This window comes from Schistocerca cancellata, chromosome 6 (assembly GCF_023864275.1).
Source record: "Schistocerca cancellata isolate TAMUIC-IGC-003103 chromosome 6, iqSchCanc2.1, whole genome shotgun sequence".
NCBI classification, from domain to species: domain Eukaryota; kingdom Metazoa; phylum Arthropoda; class Insecta; order Orthoptera; family Acrididae; genus Schistocerca; species Schistocerca cancellata.
In genome coordinates this window covers 42,547,068-42,574,932 of record NC_064631.1, presented here as the reverse complement: position 1 = coordinate 42,574,932, position 27,865 = coordinate 42,547,068, and the positions used below count along the sequence as shown (strand labels likewise).

At 43.5% G+C, this 27,865-nt stretch overlaps 1 protein-coding gene across 1 annotated transcript in view; it reads right to left on the bottom strand.

The window, feature by feature from the left end:
* The window catches only part of LOC126191285 (probable cytochrome P450 6a14), a 51,280-nt gene that overhangs the window by 8,395 nt on the left and 15,020 nt on the right, over window positions 1-27,865 (bottom strand). Inside the window, exons 3-5 of the mRNA XM_049932093.1 lie at window positions 13,783-14,045; window positions 6,605-6,795; window positions 261-482 (exon numbers count right to left, since the gene is read on the bottom strand). Of these exons, the coding sequence (XP_049788050.1) occupies window positions 261-482; window positions 6,605-6,795; window positions 13,783-14,045 (676 nt within the window). The remainder of the gene's footprint in view (window positions 1-260; window positions 483-6,604; window positions 6,796-13,782; window positions 14,046-27,865) is intronic.

Below are 27,865 nucleotides of genomic sequence, written 5' to 3'. Positions count from 1 at the left end.
CTCTTTAGTTAAGGCGGGCAATCAGATGCTTTGAAGCGAGGGTTTATTTTTACTGTAATTCACCGTTTTCTTATACTTGTAGGCTTGTTCCTATCTTGTTTCTGATTTTAATTTGAGGTGTCACGAACCTGTTTAACAACCATCCTTCTTTCCGATTTATGTCAATCTTGTTAAAACTGAAATTATTCTCTTCCATGCTACTCGTCATATTTATGACAAAACTGTGAAATAGAGAGAAAAAACCGTAAATTCGCACGTACCTGCGACTACTTTTTCCAGGTAGTGCATGCTGTTTATTGACTCGTAGGTGACTTTTCCGTCGTGCTGCTTAAGGACTGCGTCTATCTCCTCCTGCACTCGCGCCTGGATGTCCGGGTGGTGAGCCAGCTCGTGGAGGGCGAAGCTCATGGTCGTCGAAGACGTCTCGAAGCCCGCCAGGAAGAACACGAACGCCTGCGCGGCCACGTCGTCCATCGACAACTCTGGAAAAGTTGCCCACATTTTGTATTTACCGCGACAGTTAATAAATTTACCGTCACAAAGAACTTCGAAGTAGAAATAGTCGATAAACGAACTATTACCTGACCCTACACATCAAAATTAGAACACATGACGTTTTGGATCACTCTTTTACTGTTTTTACTTGCGTATTCATCAAACTTATAGGTACACATAAATGGCAGTCCGTTTTCGCCGGCTTTCTACTGGCGGTTGTGATAGTATTCCATTGAAATCGTCGCCCTTTTCATTAACCCAAAATCTACTGCGACCGAGTACTGTGCAAAAAATCGATTGCTTCAGATAAAGACTGCTTTGTTCGTCATAATCTAGATTCTACGTAGTAAAAGTCGGTTCTGATGTAACAAGCCACTTTTGACCACCAAATAAAATTGCTTGAAATTACTCGTCACTTTCCACAGCGATCTTTTACTTAAACTTACTTTACCAGCTTTATACGCGCGGTGAAATTTTTCGGTTTGTGGCTTCCCTTTCATAAATTTTCCTTAGCTTACTAACGAACTAGAAATCAGAACCACCTCTTATTGCAATTAACGTAGTGTTTTGTGCATGACAGTCCACCAACTAATCTTCACGTGAGAGAAATGCCTATCTTATTTTTGGCCCTGGTTTATGAACTCCTTTTGAGGCAGTAAATGTATTTCACACGAAGGTTAAAATACACCGATTTTGTAATATAAACTTCGTTAAAGATACATCGATAACTTTCGTAATACTTTGCCTAGACAAGATCCAGATTCATTTTCATAATCTCTTTATCAAAGGGAATCGTATGAGATACATCACGATAATGTTCCGTTTAATTTTTGTTTTGACATATTTTAGTGATTTTTGTTTTTGTATTTTTACCAACACCTGTGATACCCTTGAAGTACGAAACACAGTTTATATTGTCCAGACAGCTGACCCTTCTCCTGGAAGTTATGTGAAAATATTATCCTAGCGGACCGTTTACTTATTTGTTGCTCGAAAAACGGATCAATCTACACTCCTGGAAATGGAAAAAAGAACACATTGACACCGGTGTGTCAGACCCACCATACTTGCTCCGGACACTGCGAGAGGGCTGTACAAGCAATGATCACACGCACGGCACAGCGGACACACCATGAACCGCGGTGTTGGCCGTCGAATGGCGCTAGCTGCGCAGCATTTGTGCACCGCCGCCGTCAGTGTCAGCAAGTTTGCCGTGGCGTACGGAGCTCCATCGCAGTCTTTAACTCTGGTAGCATGCCGCGACAGCGTGGACGTGAACCGTATGTGCAGTTGACGGACTTTGAGCGAAGGCGTATAGTGGGCATGCGGGAGGCCGGGTGGACGTACCGCCGTATTGCTCAACACGTGGGGCGTGAGGTCTCCACAGTACATCGATGTTGTCGCCAGTGGTCGGCGGAAGGTGCACGTGCCCGTCGACCTGGGACCGGACCGCAGCGACGCACGGATGCACGCCAAGACCGTAGGATCCTACGCAGTGCCGTAGGGGACCGCACCGCCACTTCCCAGCAAATTAGGGACACTGTTGCTCCTGGGGTATCGGCGAGGACCATTCGCAACCGTCTCCATGAAGCTGGGCTACGGTCCCGCACACCGTTAGGCCGTCTTCCGCTCACGCCCCAACATCGTGCAGCTCGCCTCCAGTGGTGTCGCGACAGGCGTGAATGGAGGGACGAATGGAGACGTGTCGTCTTCAGCGATGAGAGTCGCTTCTGCCTTGGTGCCAATGATGGTCGTATGCGTGTTTGGCGCCGTGCAGGTGAGCGCCACAATCAGGACTGCATACGAGCGAGGCACACAGGGCCAACACCCGGCATCATGGTGTGGGGAGCGATCTCCTACACTGGCCGTACACCACTGGTGATCGTCGAGGGGACACTGAATAGTGCACGGTACATCCAAACCGTCATCGAACCCATCGTTCTACCATTCCTAGACCGGCAAGGGAACTTGCTGTTCCAACAGGACAATGCACGTCCGCATGTATCCCGTGCCACCCAACGTGCTCTAGAAGGTGTAAGTCAACTACCCTGGCCAGCAAGATCTCCGGATCTGTCCCCCATTGAGCATGTTTGGGACTGGATGAAGCGTCGTCCCACGCGGTCTGCACGTCCAGCACGAACGTTGCTCCAACTGAGGCGCCAGGTGGAAATGGCATGGCAAGCCGTTCCACAGGACTACATCCAGCATCTCTACGATCGTCTCCATGGGAGAATAGCAGCCTGCATTGCTGCGAAAGGTGGATATACACTGTACTAGTGCCGACATTGTGCATGCTCTGTTGCCTGTGTCTATGTGCCTGTGGCTCTGTCAGTGTGATCATGTGATGTATCTGACCCCAGGAATGTGTCAATAAAGTTTCCCCTTCCTGAGACAATGAATTCGCGGTGTTCTTATTTCAATTTCCAGGAGTGTACATTGACTGACGCCACGAATGGAGATTTGTAGCATGACCAGGATTCGAACTGATCACTGGGCAGATGCGTTAATCACTACGCCATCGTGGCACAGTGCCTTGGCAGAAAGTTACAGACTAAGCTAGCATGGCTTCCTCCTCAGTTCAGCTCGCCGTTCGTGTTTATTGGGAACAGCAGGGAGGCTGAGGTGTGAATGGTAATTTGGATTGAGGAGGGGTGTGAGCTGTGGAAGTCCGTGCAGTTGTACAAAGTCACTGGGGTGGGATGCCGTAGTGGACAGTGCACCCGCCTAGTGAGCAGCCGAACTGAGAATTCTTATCCCTCTGTTACATAATTCCTATTCGTTTTACGATGGCCAGTCAGACGAAAACCTTGAATATTTTTTAAATATTATTGATTGTGCAGAAGTGGTACAAAGCGGTATCACTTTTCAACACAATCTCCCCCACGCTCAATGCAAGTCCTTCGGCGCTTAAAAAGTGCATCAACTCCCGCCAGGAAGAACACGAACGCCTGCGCGGCCACGTCGTCCATCGACAACTCTGGAAAAGTTGCCCACGTTTTATATTTCACGCGATAGTTAGTAAATTTACCATCACAAAGCACTTCGAAGTAGAAGTAGTCGATAAACAATTACCTGACCCTACACATCAAAATTATAACACATGACGTTTTAGATCATTCTTTTACAGCTCTGATTTTTGTATTCATCGAATTTACACGTATACATAAATGGAAGTCTGTTTTCGTCGGATTCCTCCTGGCGGTTGTGATAGTATTCTGTTGAAATGGTCGCTCTTTTCATAAACCCAAGATTTACTGAGACAGACTATTCTGCACCAAATCGATTGCTTCAGATAAAGACTGCTTTGTTCGTCATAATCTAGATTCTACGTAGTAAAAGTCGGTTCTCATGTAACAAGGCCTTTTGATGGCTAAATAAAATTGCTTATAATTATCCATCTCTTTCCACGGCGATCCTTTATTAAACTTACTTTACCAGCTTTATTCGTGCGGTGCAATTTTTCGCTTTGTGACTTCCCTTTCATGAATTATCCTCATCTTACTAACGTACTGGAATTCAGAACCTCTTCTTATTCGAATTAACGTAGTGTTTTGTCTGTGATAGTCCACCAACCAACCTTGAAGTGACAGAAATGCTTATCTTAATTTTGGCACTGATTTATAAACTCCTTTCGAGACAATAAATTTCTTTCAGTCGAAGGTTAAAATACATCGATTTTGATAATTAGCTTCACTTAAAAACATATCTTAGTTACTGTTGATTAACTTCGATAAGGATACATCTATAACTTTCGTAATACTCTGCCTAGACAAAATCCAGTTTCAGTTTCATAATCTCCTTATCAAAGGGAATCGTATGAGATACATCACGATGATATTCTGTTTAATTTTTGACATATTTTTAGTGATTGTTGTTTTTGTATTGTTACCAACACCAGTGTTACCCTCGAAGATACGAAACACATTTTATATTATCCATACAGTTGACCCTTCGCCTGGGCGTTATGTCAAAGCGTTATTCTAGCGGACCATTTACTTATTTGTTGCTCGAAAAACTGATCAATCTATGTTTCCTCAATACGCTGCTTTCCATTTCCTGGCTACGTTGTTGTTTCCTTCCTGCTGGCATCACAGATGTGGAAGCGTATCTTTCTTATTGAAGACATCATACCATAAGGAGGGTTTTGTCCAGAGAAGATGTGGCGGAGAAACTGAAGCTCACTGTTTTGTACGATATAAGAAAAAACCAAATGAAACTATGTAGTTCGAGAGACCTTTTCAAGTCTGGAACTTGTATGTCGTTTATACATTGACTGACGCCACGAATGGAGATTTGTAGGATGGCGAGGATTCGAATTGGTCACTAGGCAGATACTCACTACGCCACATGGCACAGTGGCTTGGCAGAAAGGAACAGACTATGCTAGCGTGCCTTCCTCCTCTGTTCAACTCGCCGTTCGTGTTTAGGGGGAAGGCCCAGGGTTTGGCGCAGGGTTTGGACTGAGGAGGGAAGTGTACTATGGAAGTCCGTGCAATTGTACAAAGTGACTGGGCCGGGATGCCGTAGTGGATAGTGCATCTGCCTAGTGAGTAGGCGAACTGACAAGGGAACCTCCCCATCGCACCCCCCTCAGATTTAGTTATAAGTTGGCACAGTGGATAGGCCTTGGAAAACTGAACACAGATCAATCGAGAAAACAGAAAGAAGTTGTGTGGAACTGTGAAAAAATAAGCAAAATATACAAACTGAGTAGTCCATGCGCAAGATAAGCAACAACAAGGAACCAATAAGCTCACGGTTGCCGTGGTCCCGTGGTTAACGTGCGCAGTTGCGGATGTCGAGGTCATTGGTTCAAGCCTTCCCTCCGGTGAAAATTTTAACATTTTATTTTCAGTTTATGTGACATACGCTTATGTTTTCATCACTTTTTTAGGAGTGATTATTACATCCACAAGAAAACCTAAATCGGGCAAGGTAGAAGAACCTTTTTACCCATTCGCCAAGTGTACAGGTTAGGTGAGTCGACAACATATTCCTGTCATGTGACGCACATGCCGTCACCAGTGTCGTATAGAATATATCAGACGTGTTTTCCTGTGGAGGAATCGGTTGACCTGTGACCTTGCGATCAAATGTTTTCGGATCCCATTGGAGAGGCACGTCCTTTCGTCTACTAATCACACGGTTTTGCGGTGCGGTCGCAAAACACAGACACTAAACTTATTACAGTAAACAGAGACGTCAATGAACGAACGGACAGATCATAACTTTGCGAAAATAAAGAAAGTAAAATTTTTACCCAAGGGAGGACTTGAACCATGGACCTCTAATTACGCAGCTGCTCACGCTAACCACGAGACCACGATGCTCCTAGCCCTACATTGTCCTTGATGTTGCATATGTTCCACATAGTCTACTCAGTTTGTATATTTTGCTTATTTTTTCATAGTTCCACACAATTTCTTCCTGCTTTCTCGATTGATCTGTGTTTAGTTTTTCAAGGCCTATCGAATGTGCCAACTTATAACTAAATCTGAGGGGGGTGCGATGGGGAGGTTCCCTTGTGAGAATTCTCATCCCTCTGTTACGTCATTCCTATTCGTTTTAAACTCTTGTGGCCATAGATCGCTAGACTGCCTCTTTTTGTGCAAAAAGCCATGGTACCTGTGAATGTCCTTCATACTGTGAACAAATAGCGAAGGTTTAACAGCCAGGACACCTCGATTCTGCCGAACGCAGAGAGTTCTGCCGGCCGAAAAATGTTGCACGGAGAAGCTAAACGAAATGCCTCGCTGCTCCGGGTTCACCCGAGAAGGACCGAGTGCAGCCGAGTGACAGGCCGAGCCTCGACCCGCACGCTGCCCGCACTCGGCCCGCACTCGCTACACGTGTGAAGTTTGGCACGCCATGGCCGGCCTGTTCTCTATCCACTGATATGTGTCTACTTTCGGCACGTCTCGCAGTTTTCGTGCAGTCATCTTTTGAAAAGCCAGACGTACTTACGAATAAACATGTGTTCCTAGCTGGGAAAAAATGTGTTAATCGAATGAATTTCCCTTATTAACATCGGTATCTTGATATCTTGTGGCATTGCAGTTCAAGGAGGAGAAGCAGCACCAGAGCAGATACTGAAGTATCGAACACTCACTCCACGTGTCCTCTTCGCCTTTCTCCTTGTGCGCCCCAGGCTTGTCGCTGCCCACGCAGCCCTTGTTCTTGAGCTCGATCATCAGCTGCATGAAGTCATTCCTCGTCACACCGTTCTCCTCCCTGTACTTCACCGTCTGCCGCACCATGCTGCGGAAGTAGTGCGAGACGGCAGAAGCGTTGCTCTTCACCCTGAAATCAATAGCATGTACTTGTTACTTGCTCACAGGGAGTTGAAAAATTCAAAAGAGTATCTGCAATATAGTTTTAAATTCAAAAGACTATCTGCAGTATAAATCTACCGTGATGCCCTGCACACTAGGCAGGTGAGCTAACCGCTACATCTGCCTGGAGCTGCGGCTACTACCCCAGTACGCCTCCCTCCTCAAGACGAATTCCCACCCACACCTCAGCCTACTCGGTATTCCCCTTAAACAGCACTGCAGAGGCTCTCCTACGACATTGGAATAGCACCTCATAATCGAACTAAAGACTGATCCTTCAGTTCGCAGATATACACTCCTGGAAATTGAAATAAGAACACCGTGAATTCATTGCCCCAGGAAGGGGAAACTTTATTGACACATTCCTGGGGTCAGATACATCACATGATCACACTGACAGAACCACAGGCACATAGACACAGGCAACAGAGCATGCACAATGTCGGCACTAGTACAGTGTATATCCACCTTTCACAGCAATGCAGGCTGCTATTCTCCCATGGAGACGATCGTAGAGATGCTGGATGTAGTCCTGTGGAACGGCTTGCCATGCCATTTCCACCTGGCGCCTCAGTTGGACCAGCGTTCGTGCTGGACGTGCAGACCGCGTGAGACGACGCTTCGTCCAGTCCCAAACATGCTCAATGGGGGACAGATCCGGAGATCTTGCTGGCCAGGGTAGTTGACTTACACCTTCTAGAGCACGTTGGGTGGCACGGGATACATGCGGACGTGCATTGTCCTGTTGGAACAGCAAGTTCCCTTACCGGTCTAGGGATGGTAGAACGATGGGTTCGATGACGGTTTGGATGTACCGTGCACTATTCAGTGTCCCCTCGACGATCACCAGTGGTGTACGGCCAGTGTAGGAGATCGCTCCCCACACCATGATGCCGGGTGTTGGCCCTGTGTGCCTCGGTCGTATGCAGTCCTGATTGTGGCGCTCACCTGCACGGCGCCAAACACGCATACGACCATCATTGGCACCAAGGCAGAAGCGACTCTCATCGCTGAAGACGACACGTCTCCATTCGTCCCTCCATTCACGCCTGTCGCGACACCACTGGAGGCGGGCGTGAGCGGAAGACGGCCTAACGGTGTGCGGGACCGTAGCCCAGCTTCATGGAGACGGTTGCGAATGGTCCTCGCCGATACCCCAGGAGCAACAGTGTCCCTAATTTGCTGGGAAGTGGCGGTGCGGTCCCCTACGGCACTGCGTAGGATCCTACGGTCTTGGCGTGCATCCGTGCGTCGCTGCGGTCCGGTCCCAGGTCGACGGGCACGTGCACCTTCCGCCGACCACTGGCGACAACATCGATGTACTGTTGAGACCTCACGCCCCACGTGTTGAGCAATTCGGCGGTACGTCCACCCGGCCTCCCGCATGCCCACTATACGCCCTCGCTCAAAGTCCGTCAACTGCACATACGGTTCACGTCCACGCTGTCGCGGCATGCTACCAGTGTTAAAGACTGCGATGGAGCTCCGTATGCCACGGCAAACTGGCTGACACTGATGGCGGCGGTGCACAAATGCTGCGCAGCTAGCGCCATTCGACGGCCAACACCGCGGTTCCTGGTGTGTCCGCTGTGCCGTGCGTGTGATCATTGCTTGTACAGCCCTCTCGCAGTGTCCGGAGCAAGTATGGTGGGTCTGACACACCGGTGTCAATGTGTTCTTTTTTCCATTTCCAGGAGTGTATATATCATAGATATTTGAGGCTTCAAAATGTCTTTGGAATAGCATGGTTTCATTTGATTAAAGTATCTCTGCCTGGGTTTCAGGCAGGAACCTCGGTTTCATTCGATGCTGAGGTGCTGCTCCAATACTGTTGGAGAACCTCAGCAGTGCTGTCTGAGTTTACAAGGAATGCCAAGTTGTCTGGGGCGTGGACGGGAATCCGAATTGAGGAGTGAAGCATGCTGGGCAGTCAGTACAGCTGTGCAAAGCCACTCTGCCAGCGTGGCGTACTGATTAGCGCAACTGCATAGTGAGCAAGAGACCCAGTATCGAATATTTTTTCTTTATACAACTTTTCATTAATCGCTTCATTCTACATATGTATATCATAGATGTTTGAGACTTGAAAATGTCTTTGGAATCATATAGTTCCATTTAAATCTACTTATGTTCGTGTGTGACAGAATCAAAGGCGGACGGATGATTGTTTTAAATTCTGTTCTCCTGAGCATCTGAGTTAAAGAAAGCGACTGTTTCAGGCAGTGATCCTTTCTCTTGCCGCGATAATTATAAAAGTTTCACGTGACTGGGATGTCGTCAGAGAGTATATTGCCTGCTGGAGAGACAGTCGAACGTAGCAAAAGCAACACATTTGATGGGACCCAAACCGTGGGTGCCCTCTGCTGGCGTCCCCCATTCGTATCTCTGGGCGGGGACTACTCAGGAGGACGTTGTTATCAGGAGAAAGAAAACTGGCGTTCTACGGGTCGGTGTGTGGAATGTCAGATCCCTTAATCGGGCAGGAAGGTTAGAAAATTTAAAAAGGGAAATGGATAGCTTAAATTTAGATATAGTGGGAGTTAGTGAAGTTCGCTGGCAGAAGGAACAAGACTTCTGGTCAGGTGAATACAAGGTTATAAATACAAAATTAAATAGGGATAATGTAGGAGTAAGTTTAATAAATAATAAGAAAGTAGGAATGTGGGTAAGCTACTACAAACAGCATAATAAACGGATTATTGTGGCCAAAATAGATACGAAGCCCACGCCTACCACAGTAGTACAAGTGTATATGCCAACTAGTTCTGAAGATGACGAAGAGATTCGTGAAATGTATGATGAGATAAAAGAAATTATTCAGATAGTGAAGGGAGACGAAAATTTAATAGTCATTGGTGACTGGAATTCGATAGTAGGAAAAGGAAGAGCAGGAAACATAGTAGGTGAATATGGAATGGGGGTAAGGAATGAAAGAGGAATCCGCCAGGTAGAATTCTGCACAGAGCATAACTTAATCATAGCTAACACTTGGTTCAAGAATCATAAAAGTAGATTGCATACATGGAAGAAGCCTGGAAATACTGACACGTTTCAGATAGATTATATAATGTAAGACAGAGATTTAGTAACCAAGTTTTAAACTGTAAGACATTTCCAGGGGCAGATGTGGACTCTGACCACAATCTATTGGTTATGAACTGTAGATTAAAACTAAAGAAACTTCAAAAAGATGGGAATTTAAGGAGATGGGACCTGGATAAATCGACTAAACCAGAGGTTGTACAGTGTTTCAGGGAGAGCATTAGGGAACGATTGACAAGAATGGGGGAAAGAAGTACAGTAGAAGAAGAATGGGTAGCTTTGGGAGATGAAATAGTGAAGGCAGCAGAGGATCAAGTAGGTAAAAAGACGAGGGCTAATAGAAATCCTTGGGTAACAGAAGGAATATTGAATTTAACTGATCAAAGGAGGAAATATAAAAATGTAGTAAATGAAGCAGCAAAAAAAAATACAAACGTCTCAAAAATGAGATCGACAGGAAGTGCAAAATGGCTAAGCAGGGATGGCTAGAGGACAAATGTAAGGATGTAGAGGCTTGTCTCACTAGGGGTAAGATAAATACAGGAAATTTAAAGAAACCTTTGGAGAAAGGAGAACCACTTCCATGAATATCAAGAGCTTTGATGGAAACCCAGTTCTAAGCAAAGAAGGGAAAGCAGAAAGGTGGAAGGAGTATATAGAGGTTCTATACAAGGGCAATGTACTTGAGGACAATATTATGGAAATGGAAGAGGATGTAGATGAAGGTGAAATGGGAGATATGATACTGCGTGAAGAGTTTGACAGAGCACTGAAAGACCTGAGTCGAAACAAGCCCCGGAAGTAGACACCATTCCATTAGAACTACTGACGGCCTTGCGACAGCCAGTCCTGACAAAACTCTACCATCTGGCGAGCAAGATTTATGAGACAGACGAAATACCCTCAGACTTCAAGAAGAATATAATAATTCCAATCTCAAAGAAAGCAGGTGTTGACAGATGTGAAAATTACCGAACTATCAGTTTAATAAGCCATGGCTGCAAAATACTAACATGAATTCTTTACAGACGAATGGAAAAACTGGTAGAAGGCGATCTCGGGGAAGATTAGTTTGGATTCCGTAGAAATGTTGGAACACTTGAGGCAATACTGACCCTACGACTTACCTTAGAAGAAAGGTCAAGGAAAGGCAAACCTACGTTTCTAGTATTTGTAGACTTAGAGATAGCTTTCGACAATGTTGATTGGAATAATCTCTTTCAAATTCTGAAAGTGGGAGCGAAAGGCTATTTACAATTTGTACAGAACCAAATGGCAGTTATAAGAGGAGAGGGGCATGAAAGGGAAGCAGTGGTTTGGAAGGGACTGAGACACGGTTGTAGCCTCTCCCCAATGTTATTCAATCTGTATATTGAGCAAGCAGTAAAGGAAACAAAAAGAAAAATTCGGAGTAGGAATTAAAATCCATGGAGACGAAATTAAAACTTTGAGGTTTGCCGAAGACATTGTAATTCTGTCAGAGACAGTACAGTACCTGGAAGAGCAGTTGAACGTGGAGAGTGTCTTGAAGATGAACATGAACAAAAACAAAACGAGGATAATGGAATGTAGTCGAATTAAATCGGGCGATGCTGAGTGTATTAGATTAGGAAATGATACGCTTAAAGTAGTGCATAAGTTTGCTATTTGGGAAGCAAAATTACTGATGATGATCGGAGTAGAGGAGATATAAAATGTAGACTGGCAATGGCAAGGAAAGCGTTTCTGAATAAGAGAAATTTGTTAACATCGAGTATAGATGTAAGTGTCAGGAAGTCGTTTCTGAAAGTATTCGTATGGAGTGTAGCCATGTATGGAAGTGAAACGTGGACAATAAATAGTTTATACAAGATGAGAATCGAAGCTTTCGAAATGTGGTGCTACAGAAGAATGCTGAAGATTAGATGGGTAGATCACATAACTAATGAGGAGATACTGAACACAATTGGGGAGAAGAGAAATTTGTGGCACAACTTGACTAGAAGAAGGGATCGGTTGGTAGGACATGTTCTGAGGCATCAAGGGATCACCAATTTAGTACTGGAGGGCAGCGTGGAGGGTAAAAATCGTAGAAGGAGACCAGGAGATGAATACACTAAACAGATTCAGAAGGATGTTGGTTGCAGTAGGTACTGGGAGATGAAGTAGCTTGCACAGGATAGAGTAGCATGGAGACCTGCATCAAACCAGTCTCTTGACTGAAGACCACAACAACAACAACAACAAGACAACAAGTATCTGGCAAGTTGTTAAATCGGTTATTAATGCTACAATGGCAGGTTATAATGATTTAAGTCGGCGCGCAAGGGATGGGACACAGCAACTTCGAGGTAGCGATGAAGTGGGGTTTTCCCCAACGACCACTTCTCGAGTGTGCCGTGAATATCACAAACCCGGTGAAACATCAGATGTCAGATATCGCTGCGGCTGGAAAAATATCCCGGAAGAACGGGACCAACGACGACTGAAGAGAATCGTTCAACGTGACAGAAGTGCAACCCTTCTTCAAATTGTAGCAGATTTCAATGCTGGGCCATCAACAAGTGTCAGCTTGCGAACCATTCAACGAAACATCATCAATATGGACTTTCGGAGCCGAAGACCCACTCGTGTAACCTTGATGACTGCACGACACAAAGCTTTACGCCTCTCCTGGGCCCGCCAACACCGACATTCGACTACAGATGACAGGAAATAAGTTGCCTGGTCGGACGAGTCTCGTTCCAAATGCAACGAGCGGATGGGCGTGTATGGGTATGGAGACAAACTCATGAATCCATGGACCCTGCATGTCAGCAGGGGACTGTTCACGGTGATGCAGGCTCTGTGATAGTGTGGAACGTGTACATTTGGACTGATATGGGATCCCTGATACGTCTAGGTACGACTCTGACAGGTGACAAGTACGTAAGCATCCTGTCTGATCACCTGCATCCATTCATGTCCATTGTGCATTCCGACGGACTTCAGCAATTGGAGCAGGACAATGCAACACATGCACGTCCAGAACTGCTACAGAGTGGCTCCAGGTACACTATTCTGAGTACACATTTCCGTTGGCCGCCAAACTCCCTAGATATAAACATTATTGATCATATCTGGAATGCCACGCAACGTGCTCTTTAGAAGTCATCTCCACCCCTTCCTCTTCCCCACCCCCACCCACCAACCCTTTTGCTCTTACGGATCTATGAAGGGCGCTGCAGGATTCATGATGGCAGTTGCCTCCAGCGCTACTTCAGACATTAATCGAGTCCATGCCATTTGGTGGTGCGGGCTCGCGGGGGCCCTATACAATAACTCGCTGGTTTGTCAGTTTTTTTGGCTCTTCAGTGTAAAATTGTCACGATGGGTACGAACATTCGACCAATTTCCACGAAAAATTTTTCTGTGTTGTTAAAAGATATATTTTTATTTTGTCTAAGATTCCTGAGGTTGCAAATAAAGTATCGTTAGTAATCAGATTAATTCTATGCTTCAAAGATTTTTTAAGTCTCAATTTTATTTATGATAATGACTATAGACCGAAGAAATGAATAAAATTTTGTGAATAAGCTAGGATTCAAGCTCATATCTCCGGCTCACTAGGCAGATGCACAAACCGCAGTGCACCTCTAGCACAAGACTTACGTCTTGTCTGCAGTGACAGAGTGATGCTGTGGTTAGACCGTCTGCCTTGTGGGCAGCGGATTAAGCTTCGAGACCCGGTCTCGGTACAAGTTTTAATTCATTGCCTCGGCCTGTGTTCGTTATCATAATCTGCTTGCTATTCGTTGAATTCAGGAACGATTTTTGTTTTCCGAAGATTATGATGTGATATAGTTATGCTATTACAGAGACGCAATACGTACACACTGACAACTGCGATTTGCTCCGATAACGCAAGCACAGTGCTGACGAACGCCGCACATACCTCAGTATGTTGAGTAGCTTGGGGTTGATGGCCGTGATGATCCGGTTGAGGGTGTTGAGGAAGTTCTGCTGGAAGAAGCGCCGCCCCCACTGCCGGAACTCGGTGTCCGGTTCGCGCTGGCAGTCGATCTCGATGCCGAAGGCGACGGACGCGATGACGTCGGTGGCGTAGCGGGCGGCCAGCTCCCTCATCTCGACCTCCTCCCCGCGCGACGCAGCCGCCTCCAGCACCTCCCCCATCTCGCGGCCGCAGTCCGCCATTGTCTGCACAAACACCGCAGGGGCTCAGAACGCGTGCTGCACTCACGGCACCTCAACCCGCAACTGCTTTTTTTTTAACTTTATTGTTATTTTAAAGCCAGTACAACAGGCAGGCTGTCAGCAGCACACTACGCTGTTCTTCAGCCATAGAATATACAAGCAGCAAAAACAGGAGAAGACACATAAGTTACAGAACGGTGGGCAATAAAACAGGAGACACATAGAGACAAACACGGAGCCGTTCACACTCGTCGATAATCCACACTGCTAACTGATGAGACGACGCACAAACACTGAAGATGACGATGGCACTGGTGAACGAGGGAGTGTGACGGTGAACACGGAACACTAAACACGACGGCACACACGAAACACTGATGGCGGTGATCTCCGGCGCGCGAATGTCCACTTAGCGTGTGCGAGTCCGGGGACCTGCCAAGAGGGGAACAGGGGTGAGGTGGGGGAGAGGGGAGAAAAAGGTGCCAATGGCGGAGGAGACGGGGGCAGGAGGAGAGGGACAGGGGAGGGGAGGCCCGGGGGAGGAGGGAGGAGAAAAGAAGGAGGGAGGGAAAAAGGGAGAGAAGGGAGGGAGGGTGCCCAGAGGAGCAAGCACAGAAGGAGGGCGGGAGGATCAAAGTTGGTAGGAGGGGTAGATGGAGGGGAGGAGGGCATCATCAGGGAGGGGGAGCTGGCGGAAGCCACCTTGGGAGAAGGTAAGGAGGGTGCAGAGATGGAGACCGGGTGGGACGTGCGAATACAGGCGCGGCAGCGGGCGGGGGTGGGAGAGGATCGGGGAGACGAGCGGGTGAGGAGGATCGAGTTTGCGGGAGTTGTACAGGATCCATATCCTTTCAAGGAAAAGGAGGAGGTGGGGGAAGGGGATGAGATTGTACAGGATCCGCGTGGGGGAGGGGAGACGGATGCGATAGGCGAGGCGGAGAGCATGACGTTCAAGGATTTGGAGGGATTTATAAAAGGTAGGGGGGGCGGAGATCCAAGCCGGATGGGCATAACAAAGGATAGGGCGGATGAGGGACTTATAGGTGTGGAGGATGGTGGAGGGGTCCAGACCCCACGTACGGCCAGAGAGGAGCTTGAGGAGACTGAGGCGGGAGCGTGCCTTGGCTTGGATTGTCCGGAGGTGGGGAGTCCAGGAGAGGCGACGGTCGAGGGTGACGCCAAGGTACTTAAGGTCCCGCAACTGCCGTGGTAAGGCCCTTTTATACGCGCGAGTTCGCCGTCAAATGTGTAAAGTATCGTACCCCAACACACTATGGCATAATCAACACAGCCTATTGCTGGTCGTCTACCAGTTCCATATCTATCTAAAAGCACAACCACTTTGCACATAATACCAGAATACACAATTTGTTCAAGAAAGCGTATTCAAGAACTAATGCCAGTTCAGCTTTTATAGCTGCAAGTAGATGGCAGCTTGAATTGCAAAAACCACCCTGGAGCTAAGGAAGCTCATGAGCTCTGCTACATATATTATACAGGTACATAATGGACTAACTAGAGTTCTATCTGGAAACTACAAGATATTATGACCCTATGATTTTCTAGGAGAGACGTCGGAAATCTAAACAGTACTCTGGAGCACATTTATGAGGTATATTTTTGGAGAAGTGCAGGGGGTTTCTGCATGGAAACGAGGGGATTATTCAAAAATAAAATAATTCATTTGCTGGGACAAAGACCTGACGGTGGCTGATATAAAGAGCGAACACGCATTGGGCAAATTTTTGCAGAATACCAAGAGGTTTCGGTAAACTCCTACTGGTATGCAGTTTGATACTGAAACTGATGTACGTCTACTCACATTTCAAGTTCTGCTGCGAGGTCGCTCAATAATTTGATTGCAAGCGATCCGATAACGCCACTGCTGTCAAACGCCAAGTATACCCCGATTCTGCGCATGCAGCTGTCTTATGCAAGCTGTATGAAAGTCATGAGGCACTCGACTCCAGCCGTAGGGATGTCACAATACCAGATATGATACAGTACATGGTATAGGGGGGGAAATTATCCACGCCAACGTTATCGCAAGATACTGATAGTTTTATGCATCGTTAGCCTTTTCTTTAACACAAAATACACATTCAGAATAAAAGTCAAAATATGCAAGTCTTGTTGTGGTTTCATAGACCCACTAGATCGCAAAATAAAATAAGAAACGACAAATTTTCCAAACAAAAGCAAAAATATAGGCCTTGGCGCAAATTTCATGTTGCACACGCCATTATTACAAGTAAAACTATTTTCCTGCCGAAAAGTCGTTTCCACGTGAACCATTCTCTTCTGACACCCTGCCTAAAAATACTTAACTTCCAAGGTGTTGGGTGAAAAGCTAATTTCTACGTGGAGAGGCTGTGGATGCGGGTATGGAGAAAAGAGCTTCCCAAGACACTGAAGTAGACATGTTAGCTAAAAGAAGTCCAATCTGTTTGCAAAATCAGGAAAAAAGTTTTTATGTCCTATTTTTTTATAGAATTTGATTTCGTAAGGATCACTGAGCTGTGTATGTACAAAGATACCTCAGAAGAGTCATGATGTATTTTCCTTTTATCAGCATTTATCTTACATGTCTTCCAAAAATCAAATCTTTTCACAGCAACATCTTTCTCAGAAACGCCGTAACTGATTTTTCAGTTTCCTAATTTCCGTGGATGCCGTGTGACAGCAACTGTAGGAGAGATCTACCTACGTACGGAGGCTGCAAGCAGAAAAGTGATCCCTATATTCTCTGTCCTTCAGTAACTCAGATCAGGAAAGCGTTCTTGAAGACACAGTTCTAGGGAGTTATTAAAGTCTTCATCTGTGTAAGTACGCTGTTTAGGTTTTTATATTGGTAACGCCACGTAGCGCTCTGTATGAGAATCACTGGCTGTGCTGTGTGCAGTCTGTGTCTAGTTTGCATTGTTGTCTGCCATTGTAGCGTTGGGCAGTTGGCTGTTAACAGCGCGTAGCGTTGCGCAGTTGGAGGCGAGCCGCCAGCAGTGGTGCATGTGGGGAGAGAAATGGCGGAGTTTTGAAATTTGTAAGACTGGATGTCATGAACTGCTATATATATTATGACTTTTGAACACTATTTAGGTAAATACATTGTTTGTTCTCTATCAAAATCTTTCTTTTACTAACTGTGCCTATCAGTAGTTAGTGCCTTCAGTAGTTTGAATCTTTTATTTAGCTGGCAGTAGTGGCGCTCGCTGTATTGCAGTAGTTCGAGTAACGAAGATTTTTGTGAGGTAAGTGATTTGTGAAAGGTATAGTTTAATGTTAGTCAGGGCCATTCTTTTGTAGGGATTTTTGAAAGTCAGATTGCGTTGCGCTAAAAATATTGTGTGTCAGTTTAGTGTTGATCAGAATAAGTAAAGCAGGGGACGTTTCATATGTCGACCCTTAGCCGAGGATACCTCACTGGAATCTTTGATTTTGTTCTTGTAGTTTGTGTAATTAGTGTAGATATTGTTTATTGCTAGGGCGTAATCATAGAGAGAATTTCCTTTGTAGTTGTAGTTTTCATTCTTGTACAGTAAAACAGTTGTGGCATGCATGTAGATTTGCACCAAGTATTTCGTAGCTGCGCTTGCAATTAACGAGATATTATTTTCAATGCTATGTTAATGTGCTTTCTTATTTTGCTCTTCAAATTGTGCTTTTCTATGTGGTCGTGTGAAATATTGTGACAATAATGGCGTGTGAAAAACGTAATACTAGGCTCCAAAGTAAACTGAGAAATGACAGTGAAGACGAAAGCAGTGTGTTAGCGCCACCGTGTAATGAATTAACTAATGTTCAAAGTAGTAATTTGGTAATTGTGCATAGGGAAATGGAGCGAGCTGCAAATAATGGCGTAGACAGTGAAACAATTAGTGAACAGGGAAGCATTATCGATCGATCGGTCGCCAACAGCTTGCCTCAGGAATCCGAAATGACAGGACACAATCTTGCAAATACTGTAGATTCAGGTTTTGCGTCCTCGCCATTTTCTCAAATAAGTCAAGACACATTTTCTGCTTTTCAAAATGCGAATATTGCCGATTCAAATGCATTGCCGAATAGCACTGAGGAACATGTTTCAGACACCAGTGCATTGTTATTACAATTAATGCAACAAATGGGACAAAAGCTTCAAACGTTAGACACAATGGAACAAAATCTTCAAAAGTTAGACACAATGGAACAAAATCTTCAAAAGTTAGACACAATGGAACAACACCAGAGACAAACACAGCAACAGTTAGACACAATGGAACAAAATCAGAGACAAACACAGCAAAAGCTTCAAAAGTTAGACACCACACTTGAACAAACACGTGAAGATTTAACTACTGAGTTACATAACATTGAATCGAAATGTCAAAAAGTCTGTAATGACGTAAAAACACAAATTTGTGAGCATTTTCAACCTATTTTTTCGCGGCGTGAAAATGCAGTACAGAATCACGAAGCAGCCATAAAAGAACTGCAAACCATTGTTCATTAAAATCATGAGACCTTGTGGGCTAAAATTGACTCAGTTGCATCTACCGATTCCGTTACGCTACTTGCAAAAACTCAGGAAAACTTAAAGAACACAGTAGATACGATTTCAACACAAATGGACACTCTGAAACTTGGTTCAGAAAAACACACTGAGGAAATAAGTACACTATCGGAGAAAGTAGCCGAACTTTCGGATCAGTTCACTAACTTATCTCCAAGGGTAGATGATGATCTGAATGACACAAGACCTGTAGCCATCACTGACACAGAAAAGTATGAACAAATTAAGAAATTCAAACAAAATCAGAATCAAATTAATACGCAATACAAAAGAGAAATCAGGGAAGTACAAGATCAGCTGGCACAAGTAATACAAAAATTACATATTTCAGAGAACACTCACGCTCCAACACGGGAAGAGGAACTTAGAAATACGGAAAAGTCACAAAATAATAACACAGGGCATTTCGGAAATTATGAAAGAAATTGGCAAGGTGCACCGAATTTTGAAATGGAACCGCCGACACGACGTAATAATGACCGATATGCTACTCGCCGACACGATGATTTTGACTATAAGCTGTTCATTACTACACGTAAATTCAAAACATTTAAGAATTCTGGCAACGACATTCATCCACAAGCGTGGCTCCATCAATTCTCTCATTGTTTTCCTCCCAACTGATCATTAGAGCACAGATTAGAATTTGTGTGTGGCTACTTAGAGAATGAACCAGCTGTAAGAATGCGATCGGTCATTCACGATTGTCACAGTGAAGGAGAATTTTATCATGCCTTCCTCTCAGCATATTGATCTCAAGCTACACAAGACCGAGTAAAACATAGCATCATAATGATGAAACATTTCGAACAATCTGAATTTTCCAGTCTTGTGAAATATATTGAAGACATGTTGCACAAGAATCAGTACCTGTCAAACCCATACAGCCCCTCAGAAGTCATCCACATTTGCTTAATCAATCTACCTGAACATTTACGACATATTATTTTGGCAGGACGTTGCAAAGATGACATTGAAGCTTTTCAGGGACTCTTACAAGAATTGGAAATCGACACTGACAATCACGGGACGCGAAAACAGGAAAATAACAATTACAGGTCACATCCGTCACGATTCCGCAATGAAAGAGATAATAACCAGACACGGCAAGCCATTCTTACAACATAAATCGTGACCAAAACAGACACCACCCGTATGACAAACCACTGGCAGAGTAATAGTTACAGAGAAATATCGCATTTCTGTAGTAATGAATATGACAGAGACAATCATAGAAACAGACAATTTGGCAACCAGAACTATTATTATCACGGGAGACAGAATAACTTCAGACGCAACGGTCCACCATGCAGTGATAATGCAGGGAGAAATTCTCCACCACTTAACCGACAAGAAAGAAACTACAGGAACTACCAACATGACGACAGACAATATAATCATAACGACATACGTGAATTTCATCAGAACTGACGGGATTCTAACAGGCTGGGCCCTCTCGGCAAGGCGAATTTGTAGAAGTTAGGTCTCCTAATCCCAGTAACGACGCGCGCCAACAAAGAAACAGACATTGACTCGCACCACAGGCAGCCATGTGCGCCCGCTGACTCAGGGAAAAATAACATAGACGCTAACCTTGAGAAAAATTCCAGTATTCTTTATCGACGTATACCACATGATAATTGCGTTAAAGTTGAAACTCTATGTACTAGGAAGAGCAAAGTGTTACACCAAATTTCACATGTAAAACCATTTATTCAGAGATAATCTGCTTTTTAACTTAGTCTTTGCTATAAAATTTTTCACTTCACATTACTAGTACTTTTTTTCAATCTTAGAAACTGTTAACATGCAACTATGTTTTAAAGTTAACTATCCAGTCAAGAACCAAGAGAACTTATTTAAACAGAAATTACGAATGCATTGTTATTGTGAATAGACGACACAGTGTTATTGTGTGTGTACATTCTTGCTTGTTAGTTGCACGATTACGTAACGACTATAAGGCTCACATACTTGGACATTTACCAGTACTGCTAATGAGATTTTAATGCAACATTTTGGTTTACTTGAAAAGACATTCTGGATTTAAAGTACTTTCTGTGAGATACCAGATGACACAGTGGTCAATTTATGTGACAGCTACACGATTTTATCACGACGCTACTAATGAGTGACCATTTACAATGTTGCTTTTGCGGTGTTTCTGTTTTATATCTGCACAGTTTTTCTGTATTATTCTGGAAAGTAAAATATGTTTTAGTAGTAACTTTTGTGGTATAGCTACAATGAGACAGCCTTTTTCATAGCACAACAATATGTTACATTATAGCACTTTCTTCATCACGGCAATAAGCGTAATAACTAAGATATCTATACGCAAAGCATTTCACTTCTGTTTATCATGAGGTAAGTACATTGACTTCTGCAGAACTTAGCTTTCGGAGGACAATAACTACGACACTTCCACAGAGATTATCTTACAACAAGACGCACAGTTTAGCGCTACAGTACACGTATTTGAGTGATTAATTTTGTACTTAAAACATTTATTTTAAAGATATTTGAAGTACAATGATACAAAGGTTTTCTGTGATACATTTCATTCCATTGCAGTAATCTGTAACACCTGAGGGTATTATTACATTAATCCTCAGGGGGGTACACACTTACTTTGTGTACCATGTGTTTGGCAAGCACAAGGAGCCCTAGCTAATATGGTATTTGCTTATACAACTTTACACATTGGTACCATATTTCTCTAACACACAAATTACATGGCTATCTGATCATTTAACTGAGAGATAAACATTTTTTTACTACATCAGTGACACATGTTTACGCAATTACACAGTTGGGTAACTTCACACTTATGAAATTGTATTTTGTCTGTACTTTGTGAGCTGTTCATATTTTTCGGAACCAATGTGATACTATGAGAGCTTTCAATGATGTATTTGGTAAGGGAGCATGATTTTAAAGTACGTTTGAGATAGATGACACTATTGAAATGAGCAGAGAATTTTTTTTAGGTTTTGACATTATTGCAGAAAGCTACGACGTTTTTGAGATTTGACTGAGGTGTTATGATGTTATTTTTACGATGACAATGTGTATTATGCTATTGAGGTATGTTTATGATCAATAGGATGATGCTACCGTAAATGAGGAATTTGATTATGCTACGTATTTATTTTGATGAAATATTGAAGAAGTGTCGACGAATACGTATATGAATAATGAGAAGTGGTTAGGGACTCTGATTTGTGGAAAAGGATGTTGGAAACCAAGAATCGTACTTTAAGAGTTATGAAATGTGTGTAAATGCGCGAATGTATCACAATGCCGACGAAAACTTTTTGAACACTGTTATATTCATAGGATTTTGTTTCTACACATTTGCAACGCAAATTCTCGACCTGTGAAATTTTTATATGAAACTGCCACTGTAATGCAAACTGGTGTCGTAAATATTTCAGTAAGAAAGTTAAGTGACCACCTTCACGTAATGAGTTGTGGGCACCCAGCTGCGCGACAGTTGCCTGGAAAAAATCCATTAGTGTGTGCCTTTCAGAGGCACAGGTGAAGAAAAAAAAGGGGGGGGCATTATCCTCGCTATTGACATTCCTTTGTAGAAAGCATCGCAAATACGACACGCTCAAACTTGAAAACATATAATAACACTGTGGAGCTCTTAATTTATGATATTTACTGAAATGCCTAATGAAATGACGAGAAATATTTTTATGTCTATACACCTGATTATGCCTTCTGTCTTTCTAGTTGAGAGATTTTTTTACTACCTTATGAAATGCCATATGGCTAATGAATGATGTTTCATGCCTTCCTTTGTACATATTTGCTCATTTTCTTTAATAACTAGTTTCTAGCGGCACTGCAGCATTGGTTATTATAAAATTTAATATATGTACTAATATCACTATTTTCTGTCTACAGACCCAGTAAAGAATACGTTTATGATGTACTTTCTTAGAAAAGAGAGCACAAATAGACATTTCCGTTCTCAGGAATTGCATAAATAATTTTTTTAATGACTTGGTAACTTTCTTGCAGAGTAAGATGCATCACTCTAGTGTTATGATGTGACATAGGTATTAAACATGGCCATTTTTACTATAATATTTTTTCTGCTTGAGCTATGTCATGTTTAAATATAAGTTATTACATTTACTGCTGCTAGCTTTGCCAATTTGCATTTTTTTATTGCTGTTTGTGTTAATTGTTTTGTGCTGCTGCATTGCCTCGTCCCTTAGTTTAGCATCTGAGCTCAGTAGATTTAAGTTAGCTTAAGATGGGGTAGGCCATATAAGAGAACAAGTTGTGATGAATTGGAAGAAATGCATTGAGAATCTATAAGAAAATGGTTTGGCCAAAAAAGAGGATATGAACCAAAATAGTAGGGTTTAGGGACAACAGGTTTAAGTAGGATTTTCTTGGAAATAAATGATGAGGTAAGATAATGGAAAATAAATAATGAGGTAAGAAATGTGTGAACATATAAATACAGAAAGAATGCTTGGATAGAATTTTTTTGGTGGAAACAAATGTTGAAATAAGAGGAAAGATATATGGAATGAAGTTTTGGGGTGGACTGCAGTACCAAATGTCACACTGAAAACAAACCCTGTCCTGTATTTTTGTGGTATTACACTATGTGAATTTGTGTTTTTCCTGTCTTAATGTGTGCCCGCATCTCGTGGTCGTACAGTAGCGTTCTCGCTTCCCGCGCCTGGGTTCCCGGGTTCGATTCCCGGCAGGGTCAGGGATTTTCTCTGCCTCGTGATGGCTGGGTGTTGTGTGCTGTCCTTAGGTTAGTTAGGTTTAAGTAGTTCTAAGTTCTAGGGGACTGATGACCATAGATGTTAAGTCCCATAGTGCTCAGAGCCATTTGAACCATTTTTTTTGTCTTAATGTGTTTAGCTAATAAGAGTTATGTTGTAGAATTTTTCTGATAATATGTTATTTTCTTTGTAAAGATGTTTAGACATTATTTATTCTGTTTTGTTTTAATGCTCATGTGTGAAGTTGATGTTTCAAAAGTTATTCTGATCTTTTATGTATTTACATATGTCATAATTCCTGTAACACCGATGTATATGTTATTTCGATTCTTTTGTAAAGCCTGTACTACAAATGTTATCTGTATTGTTGTGTACGTTTGTAATTGTATATTTATGTTATAAAATCGTAATTGACACCAGTTCATCATATTATTAACTTGTAAGTTCCATTTCACTGCACATGTTTCTGTTGGTCATAGTATATGGACAATATATGAGAAGTAGGGACTGTTAGTGTCTGCACGTGTGTTAATAATTCAGCAAGGGACTGGATAACAGCGTTGCTGGTTCTAAGGACAATTCCAAAAACTTTGTGAGTGAACAAGTGGTGTTTATGGACTTGCTATATTATCCGCAAGACTCTTCAATGGTGATTGTGCACCTGCACAGTCACAACAGATGGCTGCTGGCCATCTCTACAAGGACTACAGTGGGTCTGCATCTTTGATGACCCACCAATACCATTATTTCTACAAGGACTGCAGTGGGTCTGCACCTCTGGTGGTCCACCAATACCGTAATCTCTACCAGGACTACAGTGGGTCTGCTCTGTGATGACCTACCTACCAATATTCTTCAAAACGTCGAATGGCTCTGCTGTGGGTTTGCTCTGTTGTGGCCCATTACCTGTCAGCATGTCAAGAGTCAGCACTGTCTTTCCGTTGGAAGGACAACACTACTTCTTCAAGACTACATGGAACTACTTCCGTGTGCATTGTCTTTTACTGCTCAGACTTTGAGAAAAGAAACGGCAGTTTTACTGTGATGAATGATCAGGACTGTCTTTATGAACTGTGAGAAAATTTTAGCTTTTGACCAACATTGTATTAATATGTGTGTGCATTTGATATCTTTATTACTGTAATTATGAAATTTTTTTTCAAATCTGTATTGGCCAGTGCCCAAAACAATTTGTAAAATTTTTTTGTGGGGAGCATGGGGGCTATGTAAGTACGCTGTTTAGGTTTTTATATTGGTAACGCCATGTAACACTCTTTATGAAAATCACTGGCTGTGCTGTATGCAGTCTGTGGCTAGTTTGCATTGTTGTCTGCCATTGTAGCGTTGGGCAGTTGGCTGTTAACAGCGCGTAGCGTTGCGCAGTTGGAGGCGAGCCACCAGCAGTGGTGGATGTGGGGAGAGAAATGGCGGAGTTTTGAAATTTGTAAGACTGAATGTCATGAACTGCTATATATATTATGACTTTTGAACACTATTTAGGTAAATACATTGTTTGTTCTCTATCAAAATCTTTCTTTTGCTAACTGTGCCTATCAGTAGTTAGTGCCTTCAGTAGTTTGAATATTTTATTTAGCTGGCAGTAGTAGCGCTCGCTGTATTGCAGTAGTTCGAGTAACGAAGATTTTTGTGAGGTAAGTGATTTGTGAAAGGTATAGCTTAATGTTAGTCAGGGCCATTCTTTTGTAGGAATTTTTGAAAGTCAGATTGCGTTGCGCTAAAAATATTATGTGTCAGTTTAGTGTTGATCAGAATAAGTAAAGCGCGAAATGTCTGAGTACGTTCAGTTCTGCTCAGCTGTTTGAAAAGCAAAGAGGTTTATAAGCACAGTAATTCATTAATTTTTGTAAGAGGACGTTTCATCTGATACGTTCATTATAGACTGGACACAGTATTTGGTTTCTCTAATGGAGTCGTTGTTTCCTGGATACAATGTAGGTATTAATCTAGTAGTGAAAGGCTATTACGTCCGCAGCTCGTGGTCGTGCGGTAGCGTTCTCGCTTCCCGCGCCCGGGTTCCCGGGTTCGATTCCCGGCGGGGTCAGCGGTTTTCTCTGCCTCGTGATGACTGGGTGTTGTGTGCTGTCCTTAGGTTAGTTAGGTTTAAGTAGTTCTAAGTTCTAGGGGACTGATTACCATAGATGTTAAGACCCATAGTGCTCAGAGCCATTTGAACCAAAGGCTATTACTTTCGTCCCAAGCCACGGAGATTTTCTGTATTGATCTTTCTTACAATTCTTCAGAATTACCAAAGGCAAGGTTTCGATTCCAGTACCATAGGTGTAGCAACAAAACTATTGATACTTGCGCATAACAGTAACGTGAGATCTTCCCTAGATAACGCATCACCCATGTACCATCTGTTAATGTTGTGCACTGAAGTGTCCCAGTAAGTGTTCGATTACCTAATTTCGTACACTGAGGTGCAAAAAGTCATTGGATACCTCCTAATATCGTGTCGGACATCTTTTTGTCCGGCGTAGTGCAGAAACTCAACATGGCACATATTCAATAAGTCGTTGGACGATCTCTGTAGAAACTCTGAGCCATGCTGCCTCTAAAGCCATCCATAATTGCGGGAGTGTTGCCGGCGTAGGAGTTTGTGCACGAACTAATCTCTCGATTACGTCCCATACATGTTCGATGGAACTCAGGTCGGGCCATCTTCGCCGCCAAATCAATCATTTGAACTGTCCAGAACGTTCCTCAAACCAGTCGCGAATAACTGTGGCTCAGTAACATGGCCCATTGTCATCCATGAGAATACCATCGTTGTTTGGGGACGTGAAGTCCATGAATGGCTGCAAATATTCTTCAGTTAATCGAACATAACCATTTCGAGTCAATGATCGGTTCAGTTGACCAGAGGACCCAGACCATTTTATTTAAACACAGCCCAAACCATTACGGAGCCACCAGCTGCTTGCGCAGTACCTTGTTGACAACTTGGGTCCATGGCTTCGTGAGGTATGCACCACATTAAAACCCTATCATCGGCTCTTACCGACTGATGCCGGGAGTCGTCTGACGAGTCCACGGTTTTACAGTCGTTTGCGGTCCAACCGATATGGTCACGAGCCCAGTGGAGTAGCTACAGGCGATGTCGTGATGTTAACGAAGCTACTGGCGTCGGTCATCTGCTGCCATAGCTCATGTAAGTAGGCTGTTTATGTTTTCTTTATGTAAGTAGGCTGTTTATGTTTTCTTATTGGCAACGTTACGTAGCGCTCTATATGAAAATCACTGGCTGTGCTGTGTGCAGTCTGTGGCTAGTTTGCATTGTTGTCTGCCATTGTAGTGTTGGGCAGCGGCAGCTGGACGTGAACAGCGCGTAGCGTTGCGCAGTTGGAGGTGAGCCGCCAGCAGTGGTGGATGTGGGGAGAGAGATGGCGGACTTTTGAAGTTTGTAATACTGGATATCATATATTATGACTATTAAGGTAAATACATTGTTTGTTCTCCATTAAAATCTTTCATTTGCTAACTATCCCTATCAGTAGTTAGTGCCTTCCGTAGTTTGAATCTTTTATTTAGCTGGCAGTAGAGGCGCTCGCTGTACTGCAGTAGTTCGAGTAACGGAGATTTTTGGTGAGGTAAGTGATTTGTGAAAGGTATAGGTTAATGTTAGTCAGGGCCATTCTTTTGTAGGGATTTTTGAAAGTCAGATTGCGTTGCGCCAAAAATATTGTGTGTCAGTTTAAGCCCAGTCACGTGAATAATTGTTGAAAGGGGAAGTTTCACTCATTAACGCCAAATTTCGCCACACTGTCCTAAAGGGTGCTTCCGACGTACATCCAACATTGATTTCTGCCATTATTTCACGCAGAGTTGCTTACTGTTACCACCGACACCTCTACGCTGCTCTCAGTCGTTGAGTGAAGGTTGTCAGCCACTGCGTCGTCCGTAATGAGAGACAGTGCTTGGAATTTGGTATTCTCGGCACAATGTGACCCCCGAATACTGAATTTCCTTCAATTTTCGAAATGGAAGGTCCCATGCGTCTAGCTCCAACTACCATTCTATGTTCAAAGTCTCTTAATTTCCGTCGTACGGCCATAATCACGTCGGACACCATTTCACATAAGTCACCTGAGTTCAAATGACAGCTCCGTCCAATGCACTGCCCTTTTATACCTAGTGTACGCGATATGTATAAGTACATATCACTAGTCCATAACCTTTCATCTCAGTGTAAAGAAAGTCATGTCAGTCGATGGCGACTAAGGGAAGTTGACATTTTTGTCATGTTTCGAAAAACGGCAGAACGCGAAATTTTCAGTATTGTACACGGTATTCATGTTCAGAAAGTTCTTCTCATTTTCGTAATACTGACGTTGCAATTCCTCCCAAAGTACCATGCCGCCACTTGGATGGCCAAAATTTGACGTCTTCCACACTCAGCTGAAGGAAGCACGAGTGCGCGTCCGTCGCACGGTTGGCTGCTTGCGTCACACGTTTGCTCCACACTGAGCCTTCTGGCTGTGAACATTCGCTAA